The 27,203-nt window shown below is 35.1% G+C and overlaps 2 protein-coding genes across 2 annotated transcripts in view; both read left to right on the top strand.

The window, feature by feature from the left end:
- LOC123685766 (homeobox protein Nkx-6.2) overlaps window positions 1–23,772 on the top strand; it is a 30,698-nt gene extending 6,926 nt beyond the window's left edge. The window contains exons 2-3 of the mRNA XM_045625637.1: window positions 9,618–9,799; window positions 22,674–23,772. Coding sequence (XP_045481593.1) covers window positions 9,618–9,799; window positions 22,674–22,838 — 347 coding nt within the window. The 3' untranslated portion in view covers window positions 22,839–23,772. The remainder of the gene's footprint in view (window positions 1–9,617; window positions 9,800–22,673) is intronic.
- A 1,711-nt stretch (window positions 23,773–25,483) lies between these two features.
- LOC123686185 lies at window positions 25,484–26,365 on the top strand. The gene is made up of 2 exons (XM_045626194.1): window positions 25,484–25,613; window positions 25,888–26,365. The coding sequence occupies exons 1-2, from the start codon at window positions 25,519–25,521 to the stop codon at window positions 26,363–26,365; spliced, it is 573 nt and encodes a 190-aa protein (XP_045482150.1). The 5' UTR covers window positions 25,484–25,518.
- The last annotated feature ends 838 nt before the right edge of the window (window positions 26,366–27,203 follow it).

Below are 27,203 nucleotides of genomic sequence, written 5' to 3'. Positions count from 1 at the left end.
AAATATCGTAGATACCGAAGTATATCTGAGAAACATTTCAGAAATTAACTTACCTAATAAATATATGAACCTATTTAATATGTAACAAAAGCATCACTTAAGGAACTGAAAAAATGCCTATCTCATCGCTTCCAAAAAAATAACTTGAGATGATTAAGTTCTTTTTCTAATAACTAGATACAAAAAGTATCTATTGGATCTCAGGACACACTGTATAAGCCGGCAATAAAAAAGGTTGTAGAAACGAGCCCGAAGTGATCAAACATTTGTGGGAATACATCAGATTTTCATCTAGGTTTACGAGTAATAGAAAAGGCCCCAAAGGTCACATTATACAGCTTCAGGACATTCGCTATGGCTATTAAGGAAGATATTGTTGAAATATTGAGATTATTTATAGGATTATTCCCGTCTATATTGCCAATATTACCCTGAAAATATCGCCTCTGATGCAAAAGAAGTCCATTGCGTGGAAGTTGATATTTTTATATCGAAGACATTCTGGAGTGAACAGACCAGATGTCTATATAATAATCTATATATGCTGACAACGCAAAGCATAGCTTCAGATGGGACTCCGGGGACACATGAGGCCCGAACAAATTCAATAATGCATCTCTACACGGCTGCTTCTCCCATCTTACGACAATCTATATTATATCCGTTCAATGCGGATATTTTAGATGATGTTACCATATTCTGGCTTGGCGAGAATAGTGAACATCTCCTTCTGAATCTATATTAGCCTCTCTTTTTCAGATTGTCTTCCTTCGTGTTCTTCCACGGTTATAGGTCCTTTTTCATATCGTCTCGTTGAATTTTCTGATGTGGAATCACTTTCTCCACAACTCACTTCCGCTTTTTTATACCTCACCCAACAATTTCCAAAAAAACTTTTTTTTATATGAATCATAAAATATTACTCAGATTTCGCACAACCGTCGCTTTAGGGAAATACAATTACAACAATGGCAAATTTATTTTATCAACCAAAAGCAAAAATTAAATTCTCAAAACTATATTTCAAGAAAATAGTAAAAAAAATCAAACAAATAAAATTATTTATAGACTGAAGTTTCGTTTCGAAACCTTAAGAGACTAAGAAGTAAAAGTGCAGGATTTATGTTATGCAAATCGTGTTAATGACTTAACCTTCTTGTTAATGAAATGATAAACCTTATTCACAGAGAACAAATAGTAATAATAAAGTAGAAAGAAAATTTGATCACTTACGGAGTTCCAAAGGGTACAATTCTTGGGCCACTTCTCTTCCTTCTTTATATCAATGATGTATTAGAAATTAGAGTTGAAGGTGAATTTCTGAGTTTGGCAGACCATACCATGGTTTTTAATAAGGAAACAACATGGATAGACCTGAAAAACAGTTATTATCGCATAAACAAATTCATATTCTGTAAAGTTTCTCTATAAAATCTCCGAGAAGAAAAAATCTGCTGTCATCCGGTGATATTTCAATGTGTTATCATGATTTGATGAAGAAAATTCATCCTTAAAGAACCTACCCCTACAAATGTACTATATCGTGGATTGATTCGAAAATGTCCCTTGTTTTTTCAATGAACCAATGTTTGTTTATTTTTTTTTCTGTTCCTGGAAACGATACATGCTGTACAAATAACGATGTTGGGACGAATATCGACATTATTAGGTTCACTGTTATTTCTTGGGGATTGAAACGAAAGGTGGTACAATTCTAGAGAGAATTACCTCTGCAAATATTTATCTAAGGTTGACCGCAGGCCCTTTACTTTAGTCTCTTTGATGTGCGTAGGATCTTTTCCGGATTTATCCAATTGATTTGGAATTGGAAAGGGTGTATTTGAACAGATCAAAACAGATTTGTTATTTAGGTTGAATTCTTCTTGTTTGTTTCTGGTTGAATTTCTCAACATAGGTCGATAAAACTAAATTTCGAATGAATTAATTTGTTCTCAGAAATAATTCACATAGGTCCTCAGCCAATCGATAATCCGAACCGTTTTTGAATAAAATCAAGGAAAAAGCAACCAGATCCAAACAAGAGGAATTCTTAATTCGCATAAATATTTCTCGAAAAGAAAACAACAATAAAAAAACGTGATATAAGAGACGGTCAAAACGCAATGAAAGTAGATATATTATTTTAAAAACTACTTGGGTGCCATTGCATTCTTTCTAGCAGGAAAACTAGTTAGGAGTAGGGTTACCTAACTAGCATGATACTATGTAGAAAACAAAGCAATACGGTTTGACTTGATATTCAAGCTACTCGACTTGGGCTAGACTTGAAATCAACTCAAGTTCAAGTCAAGTAGGTAGTAGTTTCTCAATGTGAAGTCAAGTACTTGATGAATAAATACTCGAATCGATTTTGGAAAACTACTACTTAACTTGAATTTGAGTTTATTTCAAGTCAAGCCCAAGTTAAGTAGCTTGAATATCAAGTCAAGCCGTGAATCAATAACTCTGAACGCTAAGGAATGAAAACGCGTACGATACAAGTCTTTAGTTCAAATTTTTTGAATTGATAATAAGTGTGAATTTCGAGATTTTAGACTATTTTTGGAAATTCTGACTGTGAAATAGCCTTTTTAAAATATCAAGCAACGAAAAAAAAATCCATGAAAACATAAAACCTGAATGTGAAAAAGGGTATCAACACTGTAAAATGTCATTTTATAGTTGAAGACAAGAAATTGATTTTCCTGAAGATGTTCATCTCGTGTTATAGGGTCATAGTTCTAGAGAACCAATCTTCAGAACCACTAGGAGTTTATTCATCCTGAGATGTGCGGTTGAAATAAAGTTGAGGGCAAACAAACTATTCAGATTCCATCGGCCATTTGCCTATCTTAGTTATGATTACATAGAAGGGTATAGATATAATGCAGAGAAGTAGGAGAAGATCCATTTGGCGTGGCGTAAGAGAGTGCAAGCAAGAATATAAAGAGATGGCGAGATAGCAAAGTAGATAATCCCATGATCCCGTTATCTACAGATATAATAATTATTCTAACAGGGTGTCTTGCTTAAAACAGCTTGCTCGATCTCGCCATTCCAACATTTCCCACCCCTCTTTTCGTTGCTAGGTAACTGGCTGTGACCGCAGAAACACTGCTACACTGGTGATGCTTGTTTTACACGACATGCATAACGCTCGGCGATAAGAAAGATGGATCGTGGAACTTGGAATCTTTATTTTTAACGTGTTAACGATTCGCTAATCTGAATTTCAATGGTTTTTCCGGGATTTAATGAAGCATGCGTGGTTGGATCCCACTTCACGAATCAGATCGATGCAGCATTTTCTTCTCATTTCAGTTGGAAATGCCATTTATCAGGCTACGAAGGAAATCCGAGCCTCTTTCAGACCTAATGGCACATCTATTCGTGACAGGAATATGCCTAAATACTTTCACTAACCTTATCACATATCTACTAGTATTATTATTTTGATTAATCTTCATCCTACAAGTTTTTGGCAAAAGGTAACTTACCAATTACTGATTGGACAAAAATGAAAAGAACTAAGGTACAGTAATAGTAGGTTTATGTAACGTTCCTAACAATGTTTCACAATCAATGTCAAGCATCAAAATATAGAACATAATGAAAGTTATTCGAGCATCGTGCTTTCCTTCACTAACAATCAACAAGAGAATGCATAAAAACCACAGAATTCTTAGTTCTTAGGAAAGTTGCTTAAACCTACTATAACAGTTGATATCTGAGGTACTCATAGAAAATATCTGGGATATCCACTGAAAAGTATCTAAGATACCTACCGCAAAATATCTGAGGCATCTTCCGAAAACGTCTGAAAAGGTATCTTAGGTATCAACCGAAAAATTTCAGAGATACCTACCGCGGAATATCTGAGGTATCTACCGAAAAATATCTGAGATAACTACCTCAAAATATCTGAGGTACCTACCAAAAAATTTCTGAGATACCTACCGAAAAAGTATCTAAGAAATCTGAGGTACCCACCTAAAAAGATCTGAGGTATCTACCAAAAAACATTTGAGATATCTACCGAAAAATATCTGAGATGCCTATATCGAAAAATATCTCAGATATTTACCGAAAAGTATCTTAGATACCTATCTAATATGTTCCTCGTACGTAAAGAAAGTCCCACAAGTTTTTTTTTTACAAGGAATCAAAGAAACCACTGTACAGATTCTCAAAAAAGAGTTATTCCCTTGGACATCATTCAAGATCTGCAATAAAAAGGTACCAAACTGTGAGAACGAACCTCACATGAAGCGCTATCAGGCAGTAAAGACAAATGTTTCGTCGAAATCGAGTTTCTAATTCCATGACGGCATAATAAAGCGAGCTACAATTCGGTAGCACAATCATTTCCGTTATCTTAACAGATGTCAAATGATATCAGTAGTTTCACGAGCAATAATATCCGTTTTACTGCTGCACACTGATTACCTTCGATAACATTTACACCTTGTCATCCACATACGCATAGTTTGGATTTATAGCATGATCTGCTACCACCCATGCTATGCTAATTTATGATATCCACACAGCAATTATCAACTACTGTGAAGGAATTGTTACTTATGTAGTTAAGGTTGACTGACACCCTATACGAAAGCAATTTCGAATTAGAAAGTGTTATGTAAAATTTGCGAGTTCTAGTATTGATAGGATGTACTTTCCAAAGATTTATTGATTTGAATGAGTATACTTCATTTCCAATTATATCAAGGAAATAGAAATTTGGAAGTTGATTGGCCTGTCTCTAGACAGTAGGTAGCAATAAAAAAAACGCAAGAGAAATTCGAGAGATTCAATCATTTATCAACAGAATCCGAAATTAATTTTTTTGGAAAAATTAGAGACTAAGAAGTAAAAGTGCAGGATTTTGGTTATACAAAGCGTGTTAATGACTTATCCTTCTTGAAAAACTTCTTGTTCACGAACTGAACCTTTTCCACAGAAAACAAATTGTAATAATAAATGAGAAAGTAAAACTGATCACTTACGGAATTCCGAAGGGTACCGTTCTTGGGCCACTTCTCTTCCTTCTTCATATCAATAATTTATTAGAAATGAGGGTTGAAGGTGAATTTCTAAGTTTTGCAGACGATGCCATGGTTTTTTATAAGGGGACAACATGGATAGACCTGAAAAACACTGGTGTAAGAGATTTTGACAATATAATCAAGTCTCACTAGTACCAAATGGCGAATGCGTCGGTTTGATAAACATTGAGTTGATTTCAAATCGATCTAAATTGTTGTTGTATGAAATTTTCAAGGTATGCAACTTTTTGACAACTTTTGTAATAACGGCCCTCTAATATATTGCCCTGTGCAGCTCAAAAACTGGTCATGGCAAAGCCAATATTATTTGGCATTATAATACTCTACTCGAACTGAGAGTAATGATGACTTTTTAATCACAGGCTGAATTAATAATTAAACGAATTTCATTTTGAACAAATGAGCACTGATTTAAATCGGAAAAATTTCTGAACGATGTTGAAACCTGAATCTATCCTCGATTAAATGACAAACCACTGAACACAAATAAAAGAAGAAATTTCAAACAAAATTACGCATTATTTCCATTATAACCATTTTGCATGAAAGAATAACGGTCCAAGAATACTACCTTGAGGTACAACTGTACGAATAATTCGGAAAAATTGACCGGTGACAATTTTTCCATTAGGCTTCTGCCTGGCCCTTACGAAATAAATCCAGAGCTGAAATTTTCATAACTGGAAATAATGGACCAGAATAAACATAAGATTCGGTTGTGCTGGATATAAATTGGATGAGCCTGTCTGGGGTGGAAAAAGTGATAGGTCATTTTGAAAACTCGTCGAGAGATTTAATTCCAGAGTAAATGGACGATGTAAAAGAGTATGTTAATTGGGGTGTGACAGTACACAGAGTACAGTTTGACACATGCTGAACGAATGAACGGTCTGTCTTCAAGCGTGGGTGAGCTTGGTAACAGTTGTTGAACGACGGAGATGAAACGACGCATCAGGGGGGGCTAGCAGGGATATTCAAGGGTGCTGATTTTGTATTCAACGCGCATTTTCTTTCCCTAACATTTTCTATTGGTTAACTATTGAATCATTTTTACTGCCTGTAAAACATTTTTTTTATGGAGAAGCAAGTATTAAACTTTATGTCTTTATCTGTTTTCATAAATTTCAAGTTGACTCTTATACCTCCATTTTGGTTTATTGTTTTCATTGATGGACAATGAAAATATCTCGATACTTCACATTTTTCACGTCTTGAAAATTGTGGCAATTTTTTTGTGCCTCTCAAATCATTCTATAATTTTTATTGGATACACAAGTGAATATTTTCAAATAGCATGAATATATCTTGAAAAATTGCAATCGAAAAATTATTATATTCATTATTGATTCAACCGACTTCTTGTTGAAGATAATTTTGATATTTACTTCAAATTGACGTCATCGTCAGTTCTCCCAGATCAGTTCGTTTCTCGTTCCATAGGTTTTCAGAAGAACAACTAAAACAGATTTCTATATAGCATTGATATCTCTAGATCGAGGTTAACTGTTCTCCTATTTGATTATTTCATAACAAATTCAGAGAACATATTACGTTCGAAAAAAATTATCAACTGAAAAATTGTTTTCTACCTGGTTTTTGGTTATGATTCAGTTACGGTTTAGCGATGAGTGAATAAGTAGATGTTTTTCCCTTCACGCCTCTCCCCTGTATGAATTTTTGAAGAAATTGAGACCCCCACCAGCGGTAGAGTGAGTACAACTCATCGAGGATTTGGCTAAATCCAAAACCAATAAAAAAGCGATGGCTTCGTATGTGTGGAACTTCGCTGTATTTCCCAATTGTGTTATTAAACAAAGTTTATGACCATTTTGCAACTCGAATGAATACAATTTTATTTTTAATAGCCTATTCATTTAGTATTCATAGTTGTTGACATAAAAATCCTTCACGGTATTCCATCAATTTAATTTTACAACGCCAATAAGACTATGATTTTGCTGGCTTACCATTTTTATTGGGGGACCCTCTTTTTATTGTCGATTTTTCAATTTCAATGGAATGGAACGTCATAAAGTCAAATAGGTGCCTATCATCGTTAGTGTTATTCGTGGTAATCTACGGTTTATTTTTAGGTAACGAAGGTAGACTTCGAAACGAGATGGTCATCAAACCCTCCAATTGTTAAATATAAAATTGACAATCGACACGCATTCACCAACAAGAATAATTATGTATTGTAAACAAGGAGCTGGCATTTTGACCAAATGTTCGAAATTTAAGAATCTGAAAAGATTAGTGTACACTCATTAATTAAATTTGTCTTATTTATAACAATCTCTTAGATTGGGTTTTTTAATAAAGATTAGGGATTCATGGCTTGGCTTGATTTTCAAGCTACTTGGCTTTAGCTTGACTTGATTTCAAGTCAATAAATACCTAAAAATCAAGTGAAGTCAAGCTCAAGTATCTAATTTTTCACGAGCTTGATTCTCAAGTCAAGTAGTTGGTTAAAATGTCGAGCTACTTGGCTTGATGGAGCCCTAATAAAAATATACATCAATTTGATGATAACTGATTCATTTTTCTATAGAAAGGACACAAGTATCTAAGGAGAATATTCCACAAAAACCTAGACCCTTGAAAGGTTGTTGGTTCATATTTAGCCCCCTTACTTTCAAAACTGAACATGAAACGATGAGAATAACCTGATAAAGGTGAAATTGAAGTTTTTTTCCCAGTTGAAAATAGTATCCTACTGGAAAGTTATCAGCTTATCAGAGTTGTAGGCGTAATGAAGAATAAATAACGATTCATAATACTTTCTGAAGTGTACAATTTGGAGCAGCTAAAGAAGTCATGGCTCTTCTCCCTCCGTACAGAACATAATAAGTGGGAAAATGGAGAAAAAATTAATTATAGCAGCGTTACTCTGGAACAAGGGGGAATTCTGTAGCAAATGAAGCCATTGTAATTCCTATGTTGTTGATCATTTAGAAGCCGCAGCTTGTAGAAGGTGCTGCTAGGCACGATTCATCTTTGTAAAAAGGTGATACTTTCCAGGGTTCCCTAGGAATCCCACCAGATTTATATGTTCTCCCTGATTCTTCTCGCTCAATATAAAATGTATGAATTTATAATCATTTTGGTACCTTCCTCAAATTTTCAGTATAATTGAACTAAAAGAAACATCGACAGATGACAGTTCATTTGAACTTCAAACATTTTATCAACCTCCTCCAAAAATTATTATGAATGAAAATAAGAAAACTCAAGTTATCAATTCACTGCTTGACTCGATATTAAAGCTAATTGACTTGAGCTTGACATGAAATCAACTCAAGTTCAGTCGATAGTAGGTTTTCAATGTTAAGTCAAGTACTTAATAAATAAATACTTGACTTCACATTAAAAAACTAATACTTGACTTGAACTTGAGTTGATTTCAAGCAAGCTCAAGTCAATCAGCTTTAATATCAAGTCAAGTAGTTTGAATCATGAAAAAAAATAGAGTTTTTATAATCTCAAGTGAGGATTCACGGCTTGACTTGATATTCAATCTACTTGACTTGAGTTTGACTTGAAATCAACTCAAGTTCGAGTCAAGTAGTAGTTTTTTAATGTCAAGTCAAGCATTTATTCATTAAGTACTTGAGTTAACATTGAAAAACTACTACTCAAGTCAAATAGATTCAATATCAAGTCAAGTAGCTTGAATATAAAGTCAAGAGCTCTTCTTTTTGTCAACTTCGAATCAAATGGGCAATATTTCGAACCATTTTGATTCTGCTAGTTATTCAAGACGAAACCTACTATACTATCGGTAAAGCCAACCTCTCTGATACCTTTTATGAATGAACCAATTCTACAAACGGCAGGAAGCAGTTCCTACCTGACTTGACAATGCAGAAAGGCAAAAAGTAAACACAAATGTTCCTATTCTTCGGCTTAAGATTGATTAGTGGTCTGATTTGTCAATGGGCTGTTTTCGTCCTAAGGCGGTAGATACGAAAAGAGGAACAGACGGTCTGTAGCGCAAAATTAGGGGGATTTATGGCCATTTAAGTCCACGTACACAGAGGAAATACTACTGAATATGAATGGAACCGATGATGACAGGATACCGTGAAGAAATCTTGCCTTCAGGGTTTTATACATGTACCCCACGTTGAATGTGGTAGAAAAGGAACTATAAGTTGTGACGTTATTCAATATCACCCTTTTAAATTACTTGGTGGAATTCACAATGGAGAATTGGTACAGTGGCGGCTCTTCAGAGCTGATATGCTAACTCAAGAAAAAGAAATTAAATAATTAATTTCCAATATGATACAATTTCAATTGGTTAGAATGACAACATTTTTTCAACATTTCTTATGTTATTTATGTTCAGTAGGTTAGGCTTTTTAATCATGGAAAGATACACGCTTCAAAAAAGTTCAGATGTCGGTAAACTGCTTTATTAAAATTTGTGAATACTGAGAGAAATTTAAGAAGTATTTACAACTGAGCGAGTATCTTTTCAAGATGAATTGAATCTATTTTATGAGTTAGTCTGAACTGGATTGTTAATTTTTTTCCTTTTTTTTTCAGTGAATCACAGTAATATGGGCGGACTGAACGACAAAGATGCAAAAAAGAAACATACAAGACCGACCTTTTCGGGACAACAGATTTTTGCGTTAGAGAAGACCTTCGAACAAACAAAATACCTGGCTGGTCCTGAAAGAGCAAAATTAGCGTATGCCTTAGGAATGACAGAAAGTCAAGTGAAGGTAAGAGAAATACAGTATTCCATTATTGCATATTCTATAAACATTCAAAATTAAACTAATTTTAAAAATAATACGAACACTAACATTATTTTGCCTCTTGAATTTTACTAAGATATAATTCAGATTGATTATTCAAAATAATGTGGACTTTACGAGAAAAAAAGCTTTACGTCTATCTAATCTACTTTGCAATGGGTCATAGATTAGGCCTGAACTAATAAAAAAATATTCGCTAGCTACTTCGAAGTAACAAAGATTAAATTAAATAAATAATGACTGATGAGGCTGAATCTTTTTATTTTTATAGGGAACAATCATGCCAAAGTCATGTCAAAAAAAGTCAGCAAATTCTTTTAGTGAGCAATCGATTCCCTGTAATTTGTTGCCAGAATTTACAGGATGTCCCGAAACTATTATGCCAAATTGAAACAGAAGAATTGCCAATTACTGGTACAAATAACAACTGGATATTCAACCAAAATAAAAAAAATTCTGATACTTTTACATGCAACTGAATTTGTTTTTTTTAATAGATTGATTGCCGATTGAGAGCTTTCAACACCATGTACGTTTGCAAGAAAGCAGCTTTGGTGAAAAAAACGCATTTGAAAGTGGGATTATTTTTTTCAATAATTGGGATTGTAAAATTATTTCTGCCGAAAAATGTTTTTCATTAATAGTATGTTTATATTCACAACAGCGCAATTATACATTTTTCACCCAAAATTGAATGAGGAATGCGAAAAAAACATCTTTTTTCCTATTTTACCAGAGGCGTAACAATAGGAGAGAAAAGAGGCCATGATGCTTTTTTTGTACGCCACTGGACAAAATCAAAATGTAATTTATTTCGAAATAAAGCATGAACATACTTTCTGATTTGATTGAAAAATTTTGGAAATTGTAGAAGTTGTGGATAAAAATTATTTTTAATTTTTCATATTGAACACCCTGTATCTGTGCAACGAACGACATTGGAGAAAAAAAAATATAAGAGGAGTCTCATTTATTTTTCAGAGTGAATCTGTTTCGATTTGGCATCATAGTATCTGGACACCCTGTACTTTGTTGACGTGATGAAAAATAGCCGAAACGCTCTACATCTGTTTTGCAGCCATCTCCGTTCAATATTACAAGCCCAGAGGCTGATATTAGGCGAATTATTTTTTGCCAACAATCCAGGCTTATATTCAAATCTGCGTGGCTTGAGATTCAATAAAAATGCAAATTGCTAAAGGGGCATTTACACTTGTCGAAATCGTCCGAAATTGTAGATCCCGGCATCTCCGTGTTTTCATTAATTCCGTACAACATATCGCCAGCACGCGTCACCACTGTATTACTCATGGGGGGGGATTTAGATTCGGCCTATTTTAACCCCACAATATACTTAAAGTTAATCGGATTCATTTTGGAACGAGCCGATATATTAGGGCCTTCGGTCCTCCGGCCGTTGGTGAGGCTGACACAATATGCTCGACTTGTTAGCCAGGCCCCAGATATTTGTCGCCGTATTAAATTTTAAATTGGAAGTATTAGCCGGGCTCCGGATTCAATTTACTGATTAAATATCCGACACGTAATACCGTATCATAATCTGTCGGTTTTGTCAACGACCAAATCCGTATTATTTTTTTTTTTTGGCTCTCTCCTGCTCCGTGAGGCTAACGGTTAAGTTGCATCACATGTTTTCGGTTTGAACAAAAAATAAGTCTTCGATATCAACTTGGTTATTTAATCCTGATGGGATATTTTATTCTGCTTGACCGAATTGGAAAACGATCAATTCAAGATGTACCGGAGCAGAATAAATAACAAAAAAGTTGATTTGTTTGACGATGAAAAATACAGATAAATACAAATAAGAACGAATTAATTTATTTTGGATGGCAGATCTGGGTGAAACTCTAAATAGTAAGCTCAACAAGACTCTTTCCAGAGCCACTGCAGCCATATGGGCCTGCAAAAGACTCTTTGGAAAGGCATGAATCATGAAACCGGATATGGTACTTTGGTTATACACTGCAGTAGTACGCTCCATTGTCACCTATGCGTCTCTAGCATGGTGGACAAAGACAGAAGAAGCCACCACAAGCAACCAGCTGCAGAAACTGCAGAGGCTGGCCTGTAATGGTGTAACGGGAGCTATACCACAACTCCCACAGCAGCGCTTGAGGTTATACTTGATCTGTCTCCCTCACACTTACATGTGAGGAAATTTAGCTTCCTGGAAGCAATAAGAATATCCCGCAATGGGAATCTCTGTCCAGGAAACTGAACAGGACATATGGGGATATTGAATCAATTACATTCAAACCTCTTGGCATAAACCTCGAAGCACCTTTTGAAGCACCCTTTAGTAATTGGTGACCGTCTCTGTGCAATGAACTTCCTAAATAACTTGGACAAAAAGTCCTCGATATGGTATACAGATGGATCAAAATTAGAAAGAGGCACAGGTATTGGGGTTTGAGGTCCGAAAACGAGAATATCCAGATCCCTCGGAAGTGAGGCTTATATCTTGCAAATCGAGACACTAGCTGTCTATACTTGCGCCCAAGATTGTCTCAAAAGAAACCTCAGAGGGGTGCGTATTTACATCGCTGAGATCCCTGGAATCATATAGCCAGGGATCTCTATTGACATTGGAGTGCGGTGATACCATGAAGCAACTGGCCAGAGGGAATGAAGTAACTCTACTATGGGTACCGGGCATTGTGATATTGAAGGAAACGAAAAAATCGATGAACTTGCAAAAAGGGCATCAAGGTTAACATCTGTTGGTCCTGAGCCCTTCTGTGGGCTTGGAAAAGACCAAAATAGGCAGCGGTCCAAAAATGGAAGAGGAATAATAGAAAAACCCTCTGGAGAAACACTCCGGGTCTTGCTCAGGCAAAGAAAATTGTGGTGCTTTCACCGACTCATACCAGGAAGCTCCTGAAGCTACCACGAACTGAGCTTCGTGTAATGGTGAGACTGCTGACAGGACACTGTCAGTGCAAATATATTTTGCACCGTATGGGTAAGTCAGCAGCTATGTGGAATGGAGGTAGAAACACTTAAACCCATAGTGTGCAAATGTCCGGAGTTGACTGGACTAAAAACCACTCATATGGGAAAGTCAGTTCTGGATTCGTTAACAAAAGATCAAAGAAAGAAAAGTATGGAAATAAACGTTAAAATGATAAAGACAGTGGTGACTACAAGGAAAACGCTAAGACTTAAAGATAGAATACATAGAAGAGATACTGTCTCAAATACTTCTCGATATTTGATATTTTTTTTTTAGGTTCAAGATACAGATCCTTTTGATAGTATACCTAAGATAATAGACCATTCCTCGAAAAATTTAAAAACCATAATTTAAAACTTAGATATTTGACTTTTGGCATATCTGTCTCTATCTACCGGGTGTTACACTTAGTCTTGTTCCAAGGTTTTCACTTAGGTTTTCGATTGAGGCATATTTTGTCATCCAAGAAGAAACAATTGGAGAAATCGTCAATTACAGAACTCAATTAAAAGTTCAAATATTAGATGCATATAATTTCGCCTCGTCTCGCGCAAAGACTTGAAATTAGACGACATCCCTGCCGTAAAATTCACATTTAATGTGACTTTATGGGTCAGAGAGAATTTTTATCCGCATGCGGTTGCTACAAAATTCATTAAGTCAAGGACCCCCTTGGGAGTGGCAAAAAATAAACCAGCGCAACACTGGCCGCTCAGTTCCTACCACCTCAAGAAAAATAATAATCATAAAGCTGGAGAGCGTTGTTTTTTTTTCTGAAAATTAAAAATTAATTCTATGTTGTTACAACTTTAATTATATTCGAGTATAAATGAGTTTAACAGCGGGTTTCGAGTTTGGCATTACCTCTTCACTTTCCTGCAGATTATGCTTTACCTTCCCCCCCTGCAAATATAATCTGACAAGCTCGATGCTCAATTTGTTTTAATTTGCGAAATTATAACTCTTGTTATGGTTTTCCTGTTTAGAACACATATAAAGGGTTTTCCAACAGAAATGATACATTTTAATGAGGTTATAATGGCAGCACTGTATTTTATTTTTGACAATTCTTATGTCATTTGGGTTCAGTACACGAAGGCATAACCTAACCTTTTCAATGAAAAAATGGTGTCTCTCTGTATAATTTGTAGGTTTTTTCTTCTTTAATTGTATTATCGCTATTGGAAAACCCATTATACGGGACATATTGCACATTACTGAAGACCAAGGTTAATTTTAAACCCTCTCATGGAAGAAGAAGAAACTTAAATACTCATCTTAAGTTACTTTTTCAAATCCTAAATGAGTAGGGCTCCATCAAGCCAAGTAGCTTGACATTTTAAGTAACTACTTGACTTGAAAAACGAGATCGTGAAAAATTACATACTTGAGCTTGACTTTACTCAATTTTAGATATTTATTGCTTGACTTGATATCAAGCTGCTTGATATTACTTGATATATGTACGCGTCACACGGCATATATTTCTGCAATCTTGTGCTCGCTTATACTAAATAAGGGGATTCCTCGAGCACCGAGAGACTGAAGCATACGCCAGTGAGACTTTATTAGTATTTTTCACACATTTCTATGAAATCTATTGGTAGTTTCAGAAATATCTCTCCAAACTTGGCCAAAATGGCCAAGGATTATTTATCAACACCAGCATCTTCAGCTCCTGTTGAAAGACAAGTTTCCAGAGCTGCTCTTACAGTTACAAAAACCCCCAATAGGTTAGGAGACAAATCTATAAGAAGCCTCATGTGTCTTAGATCCTGGATAGAAAATTATTAAATCAAGCAAAGCCTGGAGGTTTCTCAATTTATAGAAACTTCAGCTTGACATGAAATCAAGTCAAACTCAAGCCAAGTAGCTTGAAAATCAAGCCAAGCCGTGAGATACTCTTTCTTACAAAATTAACTGGAACTTCTGTCAGTTAATATCTAAGATACTCTCCACTGAAAATATTTCAGATACTTTTCAGTTTCTAAGATGCTATTTAGTAGCTATCTTACATACTTTTCGGCATTTAGAATACTTTTTCAATTCGAAAGAACAAAACTGACAAACGATTAGATACACTATCGTGTAAGAACAATAAATTCAAGTCTAAAATTCGGCATTGTCATGCTTCAACCAAATCGAATCGTTGAAAATTGAATTTATCTGCTGGAAAACCAAGATCAACCCATAAATACAATTTTTCTAAACTCGTCGATTTTATCGAAGCACGTACCCTCCAGCTAGATAAAACGGTATCATCTACATATAAATGCACGGATTGGAAATAAAATTTTCCAGACGAATCGGCCCCTACTATCTGATAGGAAAAGCCCCACAGCTATGACGACGTTTGACATGAACAAGTGGCGCCCCACAAATACGACGCCCCTAATTCAATTTGCTAGGAGATTATACGGTGTTACCACACACCCTCATCCAAGCGATACATCATACAAGTATAGTCTTTCCTATAGACAATGGAAATGGAAGAAGTCATTAGAACATGCTAGCACCATGTGGGGGAGTGCCGCATGCTGTAAAAGGGGATTTTTTGAAGGCATAAACAGTCTTTATTTGAATAGTGATGAAGGATATGAATCCGCACCTGATATCGACAGAGATTTAAGAACCAATTCGTCACCAGTAAGCCTACTGCGGCTTCATTTGCTTTCTCGAAAAGGCAACAAGATCCCTTCGACCGCATCGAGATATATTTATGTCGAAAAAAAAGCGCTCGACAGAATCGGGCCACGAAGAGTTTATCTCCCTGAATTAGGGCCTTCTTGAGGGAATCGTTATCGACGATTCAACCGTATTGAAGCTTGAAAAAAGTGAATTTAGGATAGGGGTTGACTCTAAAAGATATATTGCCTGAATTCATAAAAACCTCAACCAAGCAAAGTACCTGGGAACCATCATCAATTATAAGGGAAATGGTAAAGATGATATTCAATAAAGAATAACAAAGATCAGAAAACACATTGGAGCACTCAATTCCATACTTTTGGAAAAAACATCAAGAACGAAACAAAAGAAACAGCAAATCAATAGTTCAGAGCATGTTATTGGGATTTGAGTAAAACTAACAGGATACAATTGCTGACCACAAAGATGGACTTTTTGATAAGGAGTTTTGGAAGATCAAGATTGAAATGCAGAAATCAGGAGGCAGATGAACATTGAGAGACGTAGATAGGAACCTATTAAACAAGGTGGCCAAGAAAAGCATTGCAGAGTTACCTCCTGGAAGACGGAAGAGAGAAAGACCAAGACGCAGCTGGAGTGATGACATCAAAGATACCATAGAGGCAAGAATATCTCTTCACATCGCAGATAATCAAGTGGTACTGGCAAAGGACTCCTATAATTTGGAATACATGTTGAAAGGCTCTAAGATGAATATGAAACTTGGGTTAACACCAAAACCAGATTTGAAGTACTGATTAATGAAGAGGTGAATAGTTTCAGATCTTAGCGTTTTAGTTACTAAAGACGGCATAGGAAAGGATGAGATAAGTACAGAATCTGCAATGTAGAGAGAGTAGTGGGATGATTCAACAGTTTTTGGTTTGACACTAAAATTTCGAATACGACCAAAAAAGTCTTGGTCAGGCTTTAGTGGAGTCCACTCTTTGTTATGGTGCTGAGTTAAGAAATATTGCTTCGAGTATTCCAATTTCAAAGAAGAAATTTGAATACTTATCTTCAGTATCTCTTATCTTAATATATTTTTCTGTAACTTCTTGGATAACAAGCAACGTATCTAGTAAATTTTACGTTACAAAATACAGGTCCTTTACAAAATCTTGGAAGCTAAATGCATTCTGCCAAAACTTGATGGAGCTAAATACATTAAGTTAGATAGTTTGAATTACTTTTCTCTAATTCTGTGGTTATTCCGTTCATTCTTCCACATCTTGTAGAACAAAACCGTGCGAGAATATATCAGAAACGCACAGTTTTCATGGTTATATTTTATTATTCTATGTTGGTACTCCGAACTTTCCGCCACGGTTTTATCTGTCAATTCATCAATTTGCCTTACAGAAATCAGTTCTGCCAACCAACATTTTTCAATGCAAAAATCGCTAAAATATATTTATGGAAATATTTCATTAATTTCAAAGGAAATGCAATGAATTAGAGAAAATAATCTATAATACTCGTACAGAAGGCTCATTCTACCACTCGTTCATTCCAAAACTCGCCACTACGTGGCTCGTTTTTGAATTTTGAACTCGTGGAAGAATATCAATGCCTTCTGCACTTGTATTATAAATAACTATTCTGATGTGTCTCTGGTGTTATGGAAATAAATTAGATACTCCGTTTGAGCGAGCTTTCAAATTATCAATTCTCAGACTCTTTCCTCGAATTGTACAGATGTAATAATTATTCTTGTTAAAATTGATGCTTCACAAAATATGGAAAGCTGTCGGATGAGAACTCGATTTCAGCGATTGCATACAAAAATGTATTTGTCCTCGGTTGTGATTTCGAAGGAGTCTGCCACAAGGCTCAGGGACTCATTTAATGAAGAGCAAGCTCAACTCGCGGAGCTAATTTGAATAATGGGGCTATGAAAGAACCTCGGCAAAAATTATTCAGAAAGGAAAAGCTTTAATTCACAAAAATGCGGAATGTTTTTTGCTTATAAAAATGTTCTCGGATTAAATAAAAATGGCGAATGAAAAGCTCTCTCGGGAATTAATAAGTTGGCAGAACCTCGACTAGCAGTTTGGGTAAGCTTCGGTCCAGCTTTCGTTCCTCCTGCACGAGGCTCCTTTCCAACATCAACCCATTAAATTCCCTGAATTATGCTTGCTCTATTTACCTCCCCTTTTGTTTATTCCCGCTTTATTCACGAATAACTGTATTATGTTGATTGGTCGACATTCAAAAGTCGATGTTTATGTCTCTCGCTCGTATATCAACGTTTTCATCCCCCATCTAGAATTTGTTAAATAAACCGGAAGAACATTTGAATATCCGCCACTCCTTGGTTCAGATTCGGTTCGATTCTTTCCTTTTGCTTTATCACTTTCTACAATAAACCATTCGACTCGACCACCCATCCTGAATTCGATAATTGAACATTTTTTTTAACTGATTTGTATTGCTTGTTAAGGTATGTTCTGCTCAGGCAAAGAAAGAACCAACTATCAGTCTTATAGAAAAATAATCACTACTATACCTATATTGCCTATTATACCTCTCGGTATTTCAAACAAAACAACAAAACAGGTGTACCACAAAGTAGTATTCTTGGACTGTTACTCTTTCAAGTTTTCCAAATGTAAAATGGTTGAAATGGAAATAATGGGTAATTTTGTTTGACATTTCTTCTGTCATTTGTGTTCAGTGGTTTGTTATTTAATCATGGATAGATACAGGTTTCGACATCGTTTATCGTTCCAATTGTTTTGATTGAAATCGGTGCTCATTTGTGGATACTATAATGAAGGACCAGGCAACAGCCTACTGGAAAAATTGTCACCGGTTAATTTTCAAAGATTTTTAGTATTTTGTAGAATGTGATCTCCCGAACAAGAAAGTCTATTCCAACTCAATCTTATGATTAGTTTTCGAGATACAGGGTGTCGAAGTTGGAAAATGGCATTTCTTTAATATAACATTTCTCGTAAGAAAACTCTTGAATGAAACACTTTTGCGCGACAAATATTGCTCACCCATGACGTATTAACTTTAGATTGGTTTTTAAAAAATCCAACCCCTTAAAAATGGTGGCCCCTCCTTGGGTGCCAAGTTTTTTGAAATTTTTGGGCTTACATTCTAAAGATTGAATGCGTTTTGAATTTAATATTGAAGAAGAACTTTCCGTTAATATTGTCTGGGTCTCGGTGTCCTGTTTTTCCGTTTATTTCGATATTCCCCCCACCGTATTATGTGCGGAATAATTATGTGAACATAAATCCCTGTCCCTGTTACTAGACACAAAATTAGTAGGTGGAGATTAACAGGCCCATGGAAAATTTGCCGAATAATAGTGCACCTAAACCTAAGATATAATAATTGATGGAAATTCTACGTTGGAGGGGCGCCTTCTGTGCGCAGGCAGCATTAACTGCGAAGCCCCATTTCCTAAAGATTTATGGCTCCACTATAGCTTTAAATACCGTGTTATTCGCAAATTTGATATCTAACGGTTTTGTTATACAGGAATCGTCGAGAACGTGTAGATGTTAAACAGTTTCGCGACGAGATTTTACGATACCCTTGCACCCCTTCGTTTGCCAACAAAGAAAGCTCCGCCTTATACTCCACCCTTACCGATTTTCTATGACCAGATCTCTAAATCTTGACGCCGCTCAATTTCCACAAGAATTGAACGTGATTACACTTTTCACGATTCGTCTCCGCATTACGTATTCGCTTCAACACAACGTTGAATATTTCTGGAGAAGGAATCAGATTTTGTTGAGATTATTCGACACGGAAATAAAAAAAAATGTTCAACTTTATTTTTTTTAAGTACTCAGATGAATAATCGATACCTTGTCCTCTATTAGTTTTTTGTCTCGATTCAAGTCTGTATTAAGTCAAGTACTTAATAAATAAATACTTGACTTGACATTAAAACACTACTATGTACTTGACTTGAACTCGAGTTGATTTCAAGTCAAGCTCAAGTTAAGTAGCTTGAATATCAAGTCAAGCCGTGAATCGCTAATAATTCTCACTAATGTTGTCTATAATTGTACAGCTTGAACCTAATGCTGAAAAAAATACACATTTTGTTGCTCTTAAAATGATTTTTTCTGGTTTTTCTTAGATTGTAATGTAACCTTTCAAATAGGGATTCACGGCTTGACTTGATATTCAAGCTACTTCACTTGAGTTTGACTTGAAATCAACTCAAGTTCAAGTCAAGAAGTGGGTTTTCAATGTCAAGTCAAGTACTTAATGAATAAATACTCGACTTGACATTGAAAAACTACTACTTGACTTGAATTTCAATTGATTTCAAGTTAAGCTCAAATCAAATAGCTTGAATATCAATTCAAGCCGTGAATACCTGCTTTCAAATGAAGTAAATTAGTATCTCACTGAATTAATACAAAATGGCATAATGTAACTTATCAAACAGGGATTCACGGCTTGACTTGATATTCAAGCTATTTGACTTAAGCTTGACTTGAAATCAAGTCAAGTTCAAGTAGTATTGTTTTTCAAGTCAATCAAGTATGAAGTAGATTAATATCTCACTGAATCAATAGAAAATGGCCTAATGTAACTTATCAAACAGGGGTTCACGGCTTGACTTGATATTAGAACTGTTTGACTTGATATTCCAGCTACTTGACTTGAGCTTGACTTTAAATCAACTCAAGTTCAAGTAGTATAGTTTTTCAAGTCAAGTCAAGTATTTATTTATTAAGTACTTGTTTTAACATTGAAAGACAACTACTTGAGTTGAACTTGAATTGATTTCAAGTTAAGCTCAAGCCAAGTAGATTGATTATCAAGTCAAACCGTAAATCCCTAAATGTAACCTTTCAAATAAAGTAAAATGAATAATTTATACGTAGTATTTTTAATTTTAAAATTGTATCATCGCTATTGCAAAACCAATTAGCATGGAGAAAGATGACCCGGGTTTCGAAAAACAGCGACGCCGATTGATTGGGGGGCTGGGTGGCTACGACGACGCCCGCGTATCGACGCACAGCGGCGCGGGGGAAACAAATATTAAAACAGAAATGAAATTGGTACGGGTTTTGGCAATCAAAGCGAAATATCCGGCGAATTCAATTAACTGATATATCGCATATAAATTTCCCCTTAGAGTAGTGACATTCGACGGCTGCAAAGGGCCCGCCCCAACGGACCGGTCGCCATTGCTGTCTGTCGTGGCCCAATCCATCATCCCCATGACACATATATGGAATTTTATTTTGCGGTATCGATGCATCGGCCCAGCGACGGCTCTTTGCGAAATGATGCCGTGATTTATTGCTGACGTCGCTAATCTAAATGACGTATATGTGTTTTTATTGTTAGCGCGGCCGCGGCTTTTATAATTTCAGATAAAATCTACACCAGAGAGGAGAGAGGGCGGCGTGCCAAGCTTTTGGGTGCCTGACTAACCACCCCCCAGACCGCTATGTAAATGGCAAGTCATTAGTGTGTCGTTAACCGTTAACGTAAGGCGACCGAATCGATTAACGCTAAGTGACTGCGTAATTAGCTTTACACGCTGCCTGAACGCCCAAAACCCTTTTCATACGCCCCCCTCGTCCACCACCAAATTAAGGATCACTTGTACTTGGACACCCCTACCTACAAAACGCCCTAATTACCTACTACTAATCTTATAGTCCTAAAATGGACACATCGCCAATCCCACAATTAATGCCTTTTTCAACCAACCAACTCCTTTGCGCGCTAATGATACTTTCTTTCGATCGACTCGAATTTAAAGATTGCGAATACTTATCCTTATGTGAAGAATCATTTGAAATACAAATACGCCAATTGTTAAGGATTACAGAGGAAGAAGAAGAACTCCTGTGATTCTACTCGATGCTTTCACGCACCATGGTCCCATCTCTAGAGAGTGCTTTCAATAATTCAGTATTCACCCAGTAACATTCATCAGTCATTTCACATTCAAGTATTCATTCACTTGGTATTCACAAATTATTACTATTATAACATTACAGTTATATTCAATGATTGTGTTAACATATTAAACAAGTAAAAATCATACGTATTTTCCTTCATCCAAAATCAAGCAAGCATACATTCGTTAATGGTACTTCGAGCCAGAAGATCATTTTGGTAAATCAAGCAAACAATCATACAAACGTTCATGGTCCTTCGAGCCCGATTCATACGCAGGGCCGGCATTAGGAGTGAAACAGTGAAGCGACTGTTTCAGGCGCCTCTTTTCGATGGGCGGAAATTTAGCCCAGTTTGTGGTCATATTTCTGAAAAAATATAGTCTTGATTCTTAAAAACAACATGAAGTTGGTCCACTTTGCTGCATTTATCAACAATAAAAATCTCCAAACCGTCTTGACTAAGCCGCCTGTTCAATAAATAACACATGACAACCCAACCAATATAAGCAGCATTGCCTATTAACCATAATAATGAGGGATGGAATGTAATTTACAAAGCCGAAAAACCAGCACTTCGAATTACGTGGAAGTTGTTTACACATTCAACATATGGAAAATTCCTACGATTCTGAATTCGAAACTAGTTACTGATAAATGCTCAATGTTTTAAGCGGAACATATGTTTTTAATCCCATTTAATTTTCGAAGCTTTGCATGCCCTACCGCCCTTTGTATTTTGTGGTGTAATAGGTAATCTTATCGATCGTATGTGATCGATTGTGAATGTGAGAATCAGATATATTACTTATGCACTGTTCATCGGCGTCGAAGAAATCCAGGAATTTATTGTAGGTAAAAATTTCCGAGAAAAAAAACACAGTGGAAACGAATTCAGAAAGGAAACGATTAGCAAAATTGTAAGAGAAATAAAAATGGCGAATTATCATCGAGGCAGGTGATGTTTATTGATACTTTTTCAGCAGGGGCGCCAAAAAATTCTTTGCTTCAGGCGCTAAAATTGCTCGCGCCGGCCCTGATCATAATGCATCATCTTTTTTACCAACCTAATACCTAGACATTTTTCCCGAACCTGAAATATCTACATTTCGCTCCTGAAATAAAAACACTAAATAATATGAAATCGATTAATATTTTCAAAGTTATTCATAAAAACATAATTTCAACAGGGTAGTTGGGTTGTTGTCAATTCAAGGATTTTCAAAAATTGAGAAATTTCTTGTGTACAAACTTCTTATTTTGATTTTTTTTGCAGGTATGGTTCCAAAATAGGCGCACCAAATGGCGGAAAAAGCATGCAGCGGAAATGGCGACGGCCAAACGGAAGCAGGAAGTGCTAGACAACCAAACAGATGAAAACAGTGATGTTATTTCCGACACCGAAGAAGAGCACGGTGGCAAAAGGCAGAACCTGCAATGAGACGGCGATTTTGTAAATTATCCTTATACCTGAAGACTCAAATTGTAAATATAGTTTATAGTGATCCGTGTTTGTGCAGACATTGTGATGCGTGAATCGTGAGAACTGAATGGGCACGCTTTGTAAAAATTATATAAATAAATATTATTATCGAAAAATTGATATGTATACGTATATTGATGCTATTTAATATGATAGTTATATTTTGATAAAAATTAAAGGTGCGTAACACTTGCAGTGATACTAACGCAGAGTGATAAATGTTCACAAATTCAGTGACGCACTTATTACAAATAACATTCCATAACATCAGGAAGTTAATAATTTGTCCCACAGAGCACTGAGCAGAATTCTGGTAACCTTCATGTAATTCTAATCAATTTATGTAGAAAACATAATATTACAATTCACGATTAGGAATACTTACTCAGATGGGACAGAATACAACATAATATTGTAAATTTGGTAGATTAAATGAAATAGACTCCAACTTATTTGAATACTAGCTTGAACTTTAATTTTAGATATTAAAAATTCTTCAAGAAAGTTTTGCTCGTTATGCACTTTTAATTTAATCTTTCTGTTATTATTTTGTATAATCACCATTAATTAAATTTCTGTATGGAAAATATGATAAAATTCGTATATTTTAAAACCTTTTTTTATCATATCACTATTCTATAGTACATATAATAAAAAAAATTAACAACCTACTTATGTACAAAAGCCTGTTTGATATTTCCGTTTAACCAATTATGTAAATTTATAAATGTACAAAATTGCCGGATTCATATTAATTCACGATGGATTTGACAGCAGTATTGTAAAGAAAATGTGCAATTTTCTCATTATTCGTATAGCGTTTGGAAGCCCACACATTATTGTATTATATGAAAAAGATGTATTTGTAAAATTAAAATAAAATGTTTCAATGATACAATAAACCAATTATTTCGATCACCCATCCTCAACTATGATTAAATTGAAAACAGATATCAATGAATAATAAAGTTTATAAATTATCTACGAAATGAGAAACGTAACTACAAAAAAGTATAAAAGCCTCGAAGAACGAGCTATCAAAAACATAAGACCTCATTGAGAATAAGCTAACAATAAAGAAATTACATAATACAAAATGTCATCATCATGAGTAACAAATCAACTGAAATATTGGAGTACCTTTTAAATTTTGAATACGAAAATCAACTACTGTTGTGTTCTTTTTCTATTAGTTGATGAGGAGAAGCTCCTATGATTATTTTTATTATTAAAAACATAGGAAAATGAACCAAATAAAATATCATTTCAGCAACTTTTATTGACCAATAAAATGAAAATTTCAAAAATGAAAAATCCAGCAAATCCAAGTAGTCGATTTGTATTGTGTCAAGTTCTTCTATATTGGTTGATGAGGAGAAGGTTCTATTATTATCAAGAAAAAGTAATCGACTTAAGTAAAAGATTGTCAGTGTTTTTTTTCATTGAGAAAAATGTACGTTTGAGAGTACTGCCGAAGAACAAATAGGACAATAGGATAAAGCTTTAGTCCTGTTCGATATAAAACACTTCGAGTGAAACGAGCACTTTCAATATGTCGATGACATTTCCCTCGAGTAAGAAAATCCTTCTTGGACGTTTACGTTTGTAGAGCTAAGTTTTTCGTGTAAGATAATATGAGCCTTGATTTATCTAAACGTGGAACGGTGGAAAGAGACAGAAAGACAGATAGCAGGCGCCAGAGCGTTGCCTTGACTACGACGCCATATCTCCTCTTTATGTGGTTTAATTCCAATGACGCTGTATGGTACACTGTCCTTTCATATTGGCTGCCTCGTCTTCATTCTTTTCTATTCGTTTCTTCTCTTTGATTCGCCGACGTTCGATTTAACACTGACGTATGAAGTGAGTAATAAGCTTTGAGCTTTTCGTAAATGAATGTGTTTTCGCTATACACTTCAGGGATGCATCACTCCGTATTCATCTCCATTGAAAAACGATTCTTTTCGGCATTAAGTCCAAACTGAACAATTATAGACAACATTAGTCAGATTGAAGTCACTATGAAATTTTGTTAACATTATAGGAGAATATCGAACAGAAAGTTGAATTGAAGAAAGTGACCAAATATCTGAGAGCGATTCTCGACGATATCAGCCTGCAAAGGCCATAAGAAAACCTTATCCAGAAAACAATAGTATAAAAAAGGGTAACATAATAGTGCATTCGTGAGGAAGATATTTCATTCATTTGGAAAATAAAGATCTAAGAAATGCAAAAGGATTCAGGGATGAATTGTATTCAAAAATATATACCTAAGATTATTTCAGTGTCCATTTCAAAAATTCAGAAAAATTTGCAAGCCAAAATTCTATGAATTCACCTAATGTTCCTCAGTTTTAAATCTTCTGCCAGGAATTGCCACAATTTTATCTTTTAAAATAATTGAAATTCATTAGGAACCAGGTTGGCAATTTAAATCGAGACAAAGAACTCATAAAGGACTATCAATCGATTATTCATCTACTAAATAACAAATACTTGAGTAATTGTTCAACAGTGCGATAGAGCTACTTTAATAATTACCTGCATTTTTATCGACAATTTGATCCACTATTCACATTATTCGTGTGTAGTTCGTTGAACGAAGACGTTTTGCAATCTTCAATTGATTGTTTTAATGATGGCCGAAGCATTGAGTGACAGTATTTGGTTTAGAGGTTTGGATTTACCTCCTAGAAATGCTAACACGGAAATGAGCATTATAGAACTTAGGTAAGTAGTAAAAATATTACCGAATCAATAATCATTTCAAAGAGATACACATAAGTACAAGTAGATCAAGCGCGGTATCTCATGAAGTAGAATCAATGTCAGAAGTTAAACACAAACAGTGCAATCCCACTAGTTTAAAGATAGTATAAAGCAGTCAAATGAACAATTCCTTTCCTAACATCGCTTTGAGGGAAGGGAGTACATGTAGACTTGTTGAAAAAAATTCGGTCTAGTTTATCTGAATTTTGATTTGCAGAGAGACTTTTTTTTTCAGAAAATACAGGAAATACGATCGCCTCGTTTTGATAATGCACTTCCCACATTACTACGAAGCGGCAAAAAAGGACATAATGCTTAGAACATTGGTAATTCGGGAAGCCCACAAATATTTAGAAAGGTCTGTCAAAACGGAGAACATGCAACTGTTATGCGAACGCTTGAAGGACGAATTCAAACAATACGAAGAGTCTTTGGCAGTGGAAGAACATATCGCAAAAATAAGGTATTTTTCTTACAAAATCAAATTTAGGAAATTTTTTTGCAGTTACGGTAATTTCAGTTCTCTCAGTGGTCGTGATATGTGTACGATTGCTTCGAGAAATTTTTTTCTTAGAAGAATCATCGTGCAGAATTCCCACTTGAGGACTCTACTTCTAGGCGCTTTAGAGCAAGAAATTGAAGATGATTCAGATGACTCGCCTTTTCTTGAATATCTCGTCCGATGTATTAGAAATAATCTTTGGAGCAACTGAGGTATCATTATATGATAATAGTCAATCAAGACAACCAACTGGTGTATGTATATTCAATGACAAAAATGCCTAAAGAAGCTTCTAACATGATTCTTCGTACTATTTTGTAAAAAAAGATTTTTTAACTAAGCCGTAGGTAATTCAGAAAAGTTGCCAACATCGCATCAAAAGACAATCCAATCAATAACTTATTATTATTTCGCCAGTTTTCAAACTGGATCTATCGATGAGGACGAATTCATCTTAGATATTGAAAAATCATAAAGATTAAATAAGTCTACTTGATGAAGACAATTCAATATAATTGACAACATTATGCCAAAACCTAAACCTAAACTAAAACAAAACCTAAACTAAACTATTTGATATATATTCTTCTGTCTAGAAATACCCTCAATTCCGAATTGACAAAATATTAAGAACCAACCAATAAAAACAAAGCATCCAAACCTGTACAAATTAAGTAAACGAGCTTTATTATTTCTATATTATATACATCAGTCTAGAGAATTTTCAATTTTTCGTGATTCTAAAACTGATAGATTGAGGATATACCAGTGCTTATACTTAACTGAAATTCCCAAGGGTGTTTAAATTATTACAAATATTTATTTTTATTATGAAGTATCTACCTATGAAAATGATTGTTATAGCTATTTGTTATTAATAACTGTCTCTCTGTACATCTTCACTCTGTAAATTCATTGTTGCCATCAATAAAGACATTTGTTGTTATTCTTAAATTTGATTTGGAATTAATGCTTCAACAATACATCAAGAGACCAAAAGACGAATTTAGCAATCTGGTAGATTTATTAAAAATTCCCAAGATATTTTA

Source organism: Harmonia axyridis, chromosome X (assembly GCF_914767665.1).
Source record: "Harmonia axyridis chromosome X, icHarAxyr1.1, whole genome shotgun sequence".
Taxonomy (NCBI): Eukaryota; Metazoa; Arthropoda; class Insecta; order Coleoptera; family Coccinellidae; genus Harmonia; species Harmonia axyridis.
Note: the sequence above shows the minus strand (reverse complement) of the source record. Positions and strands in the feature narration are given on the sequence as shown.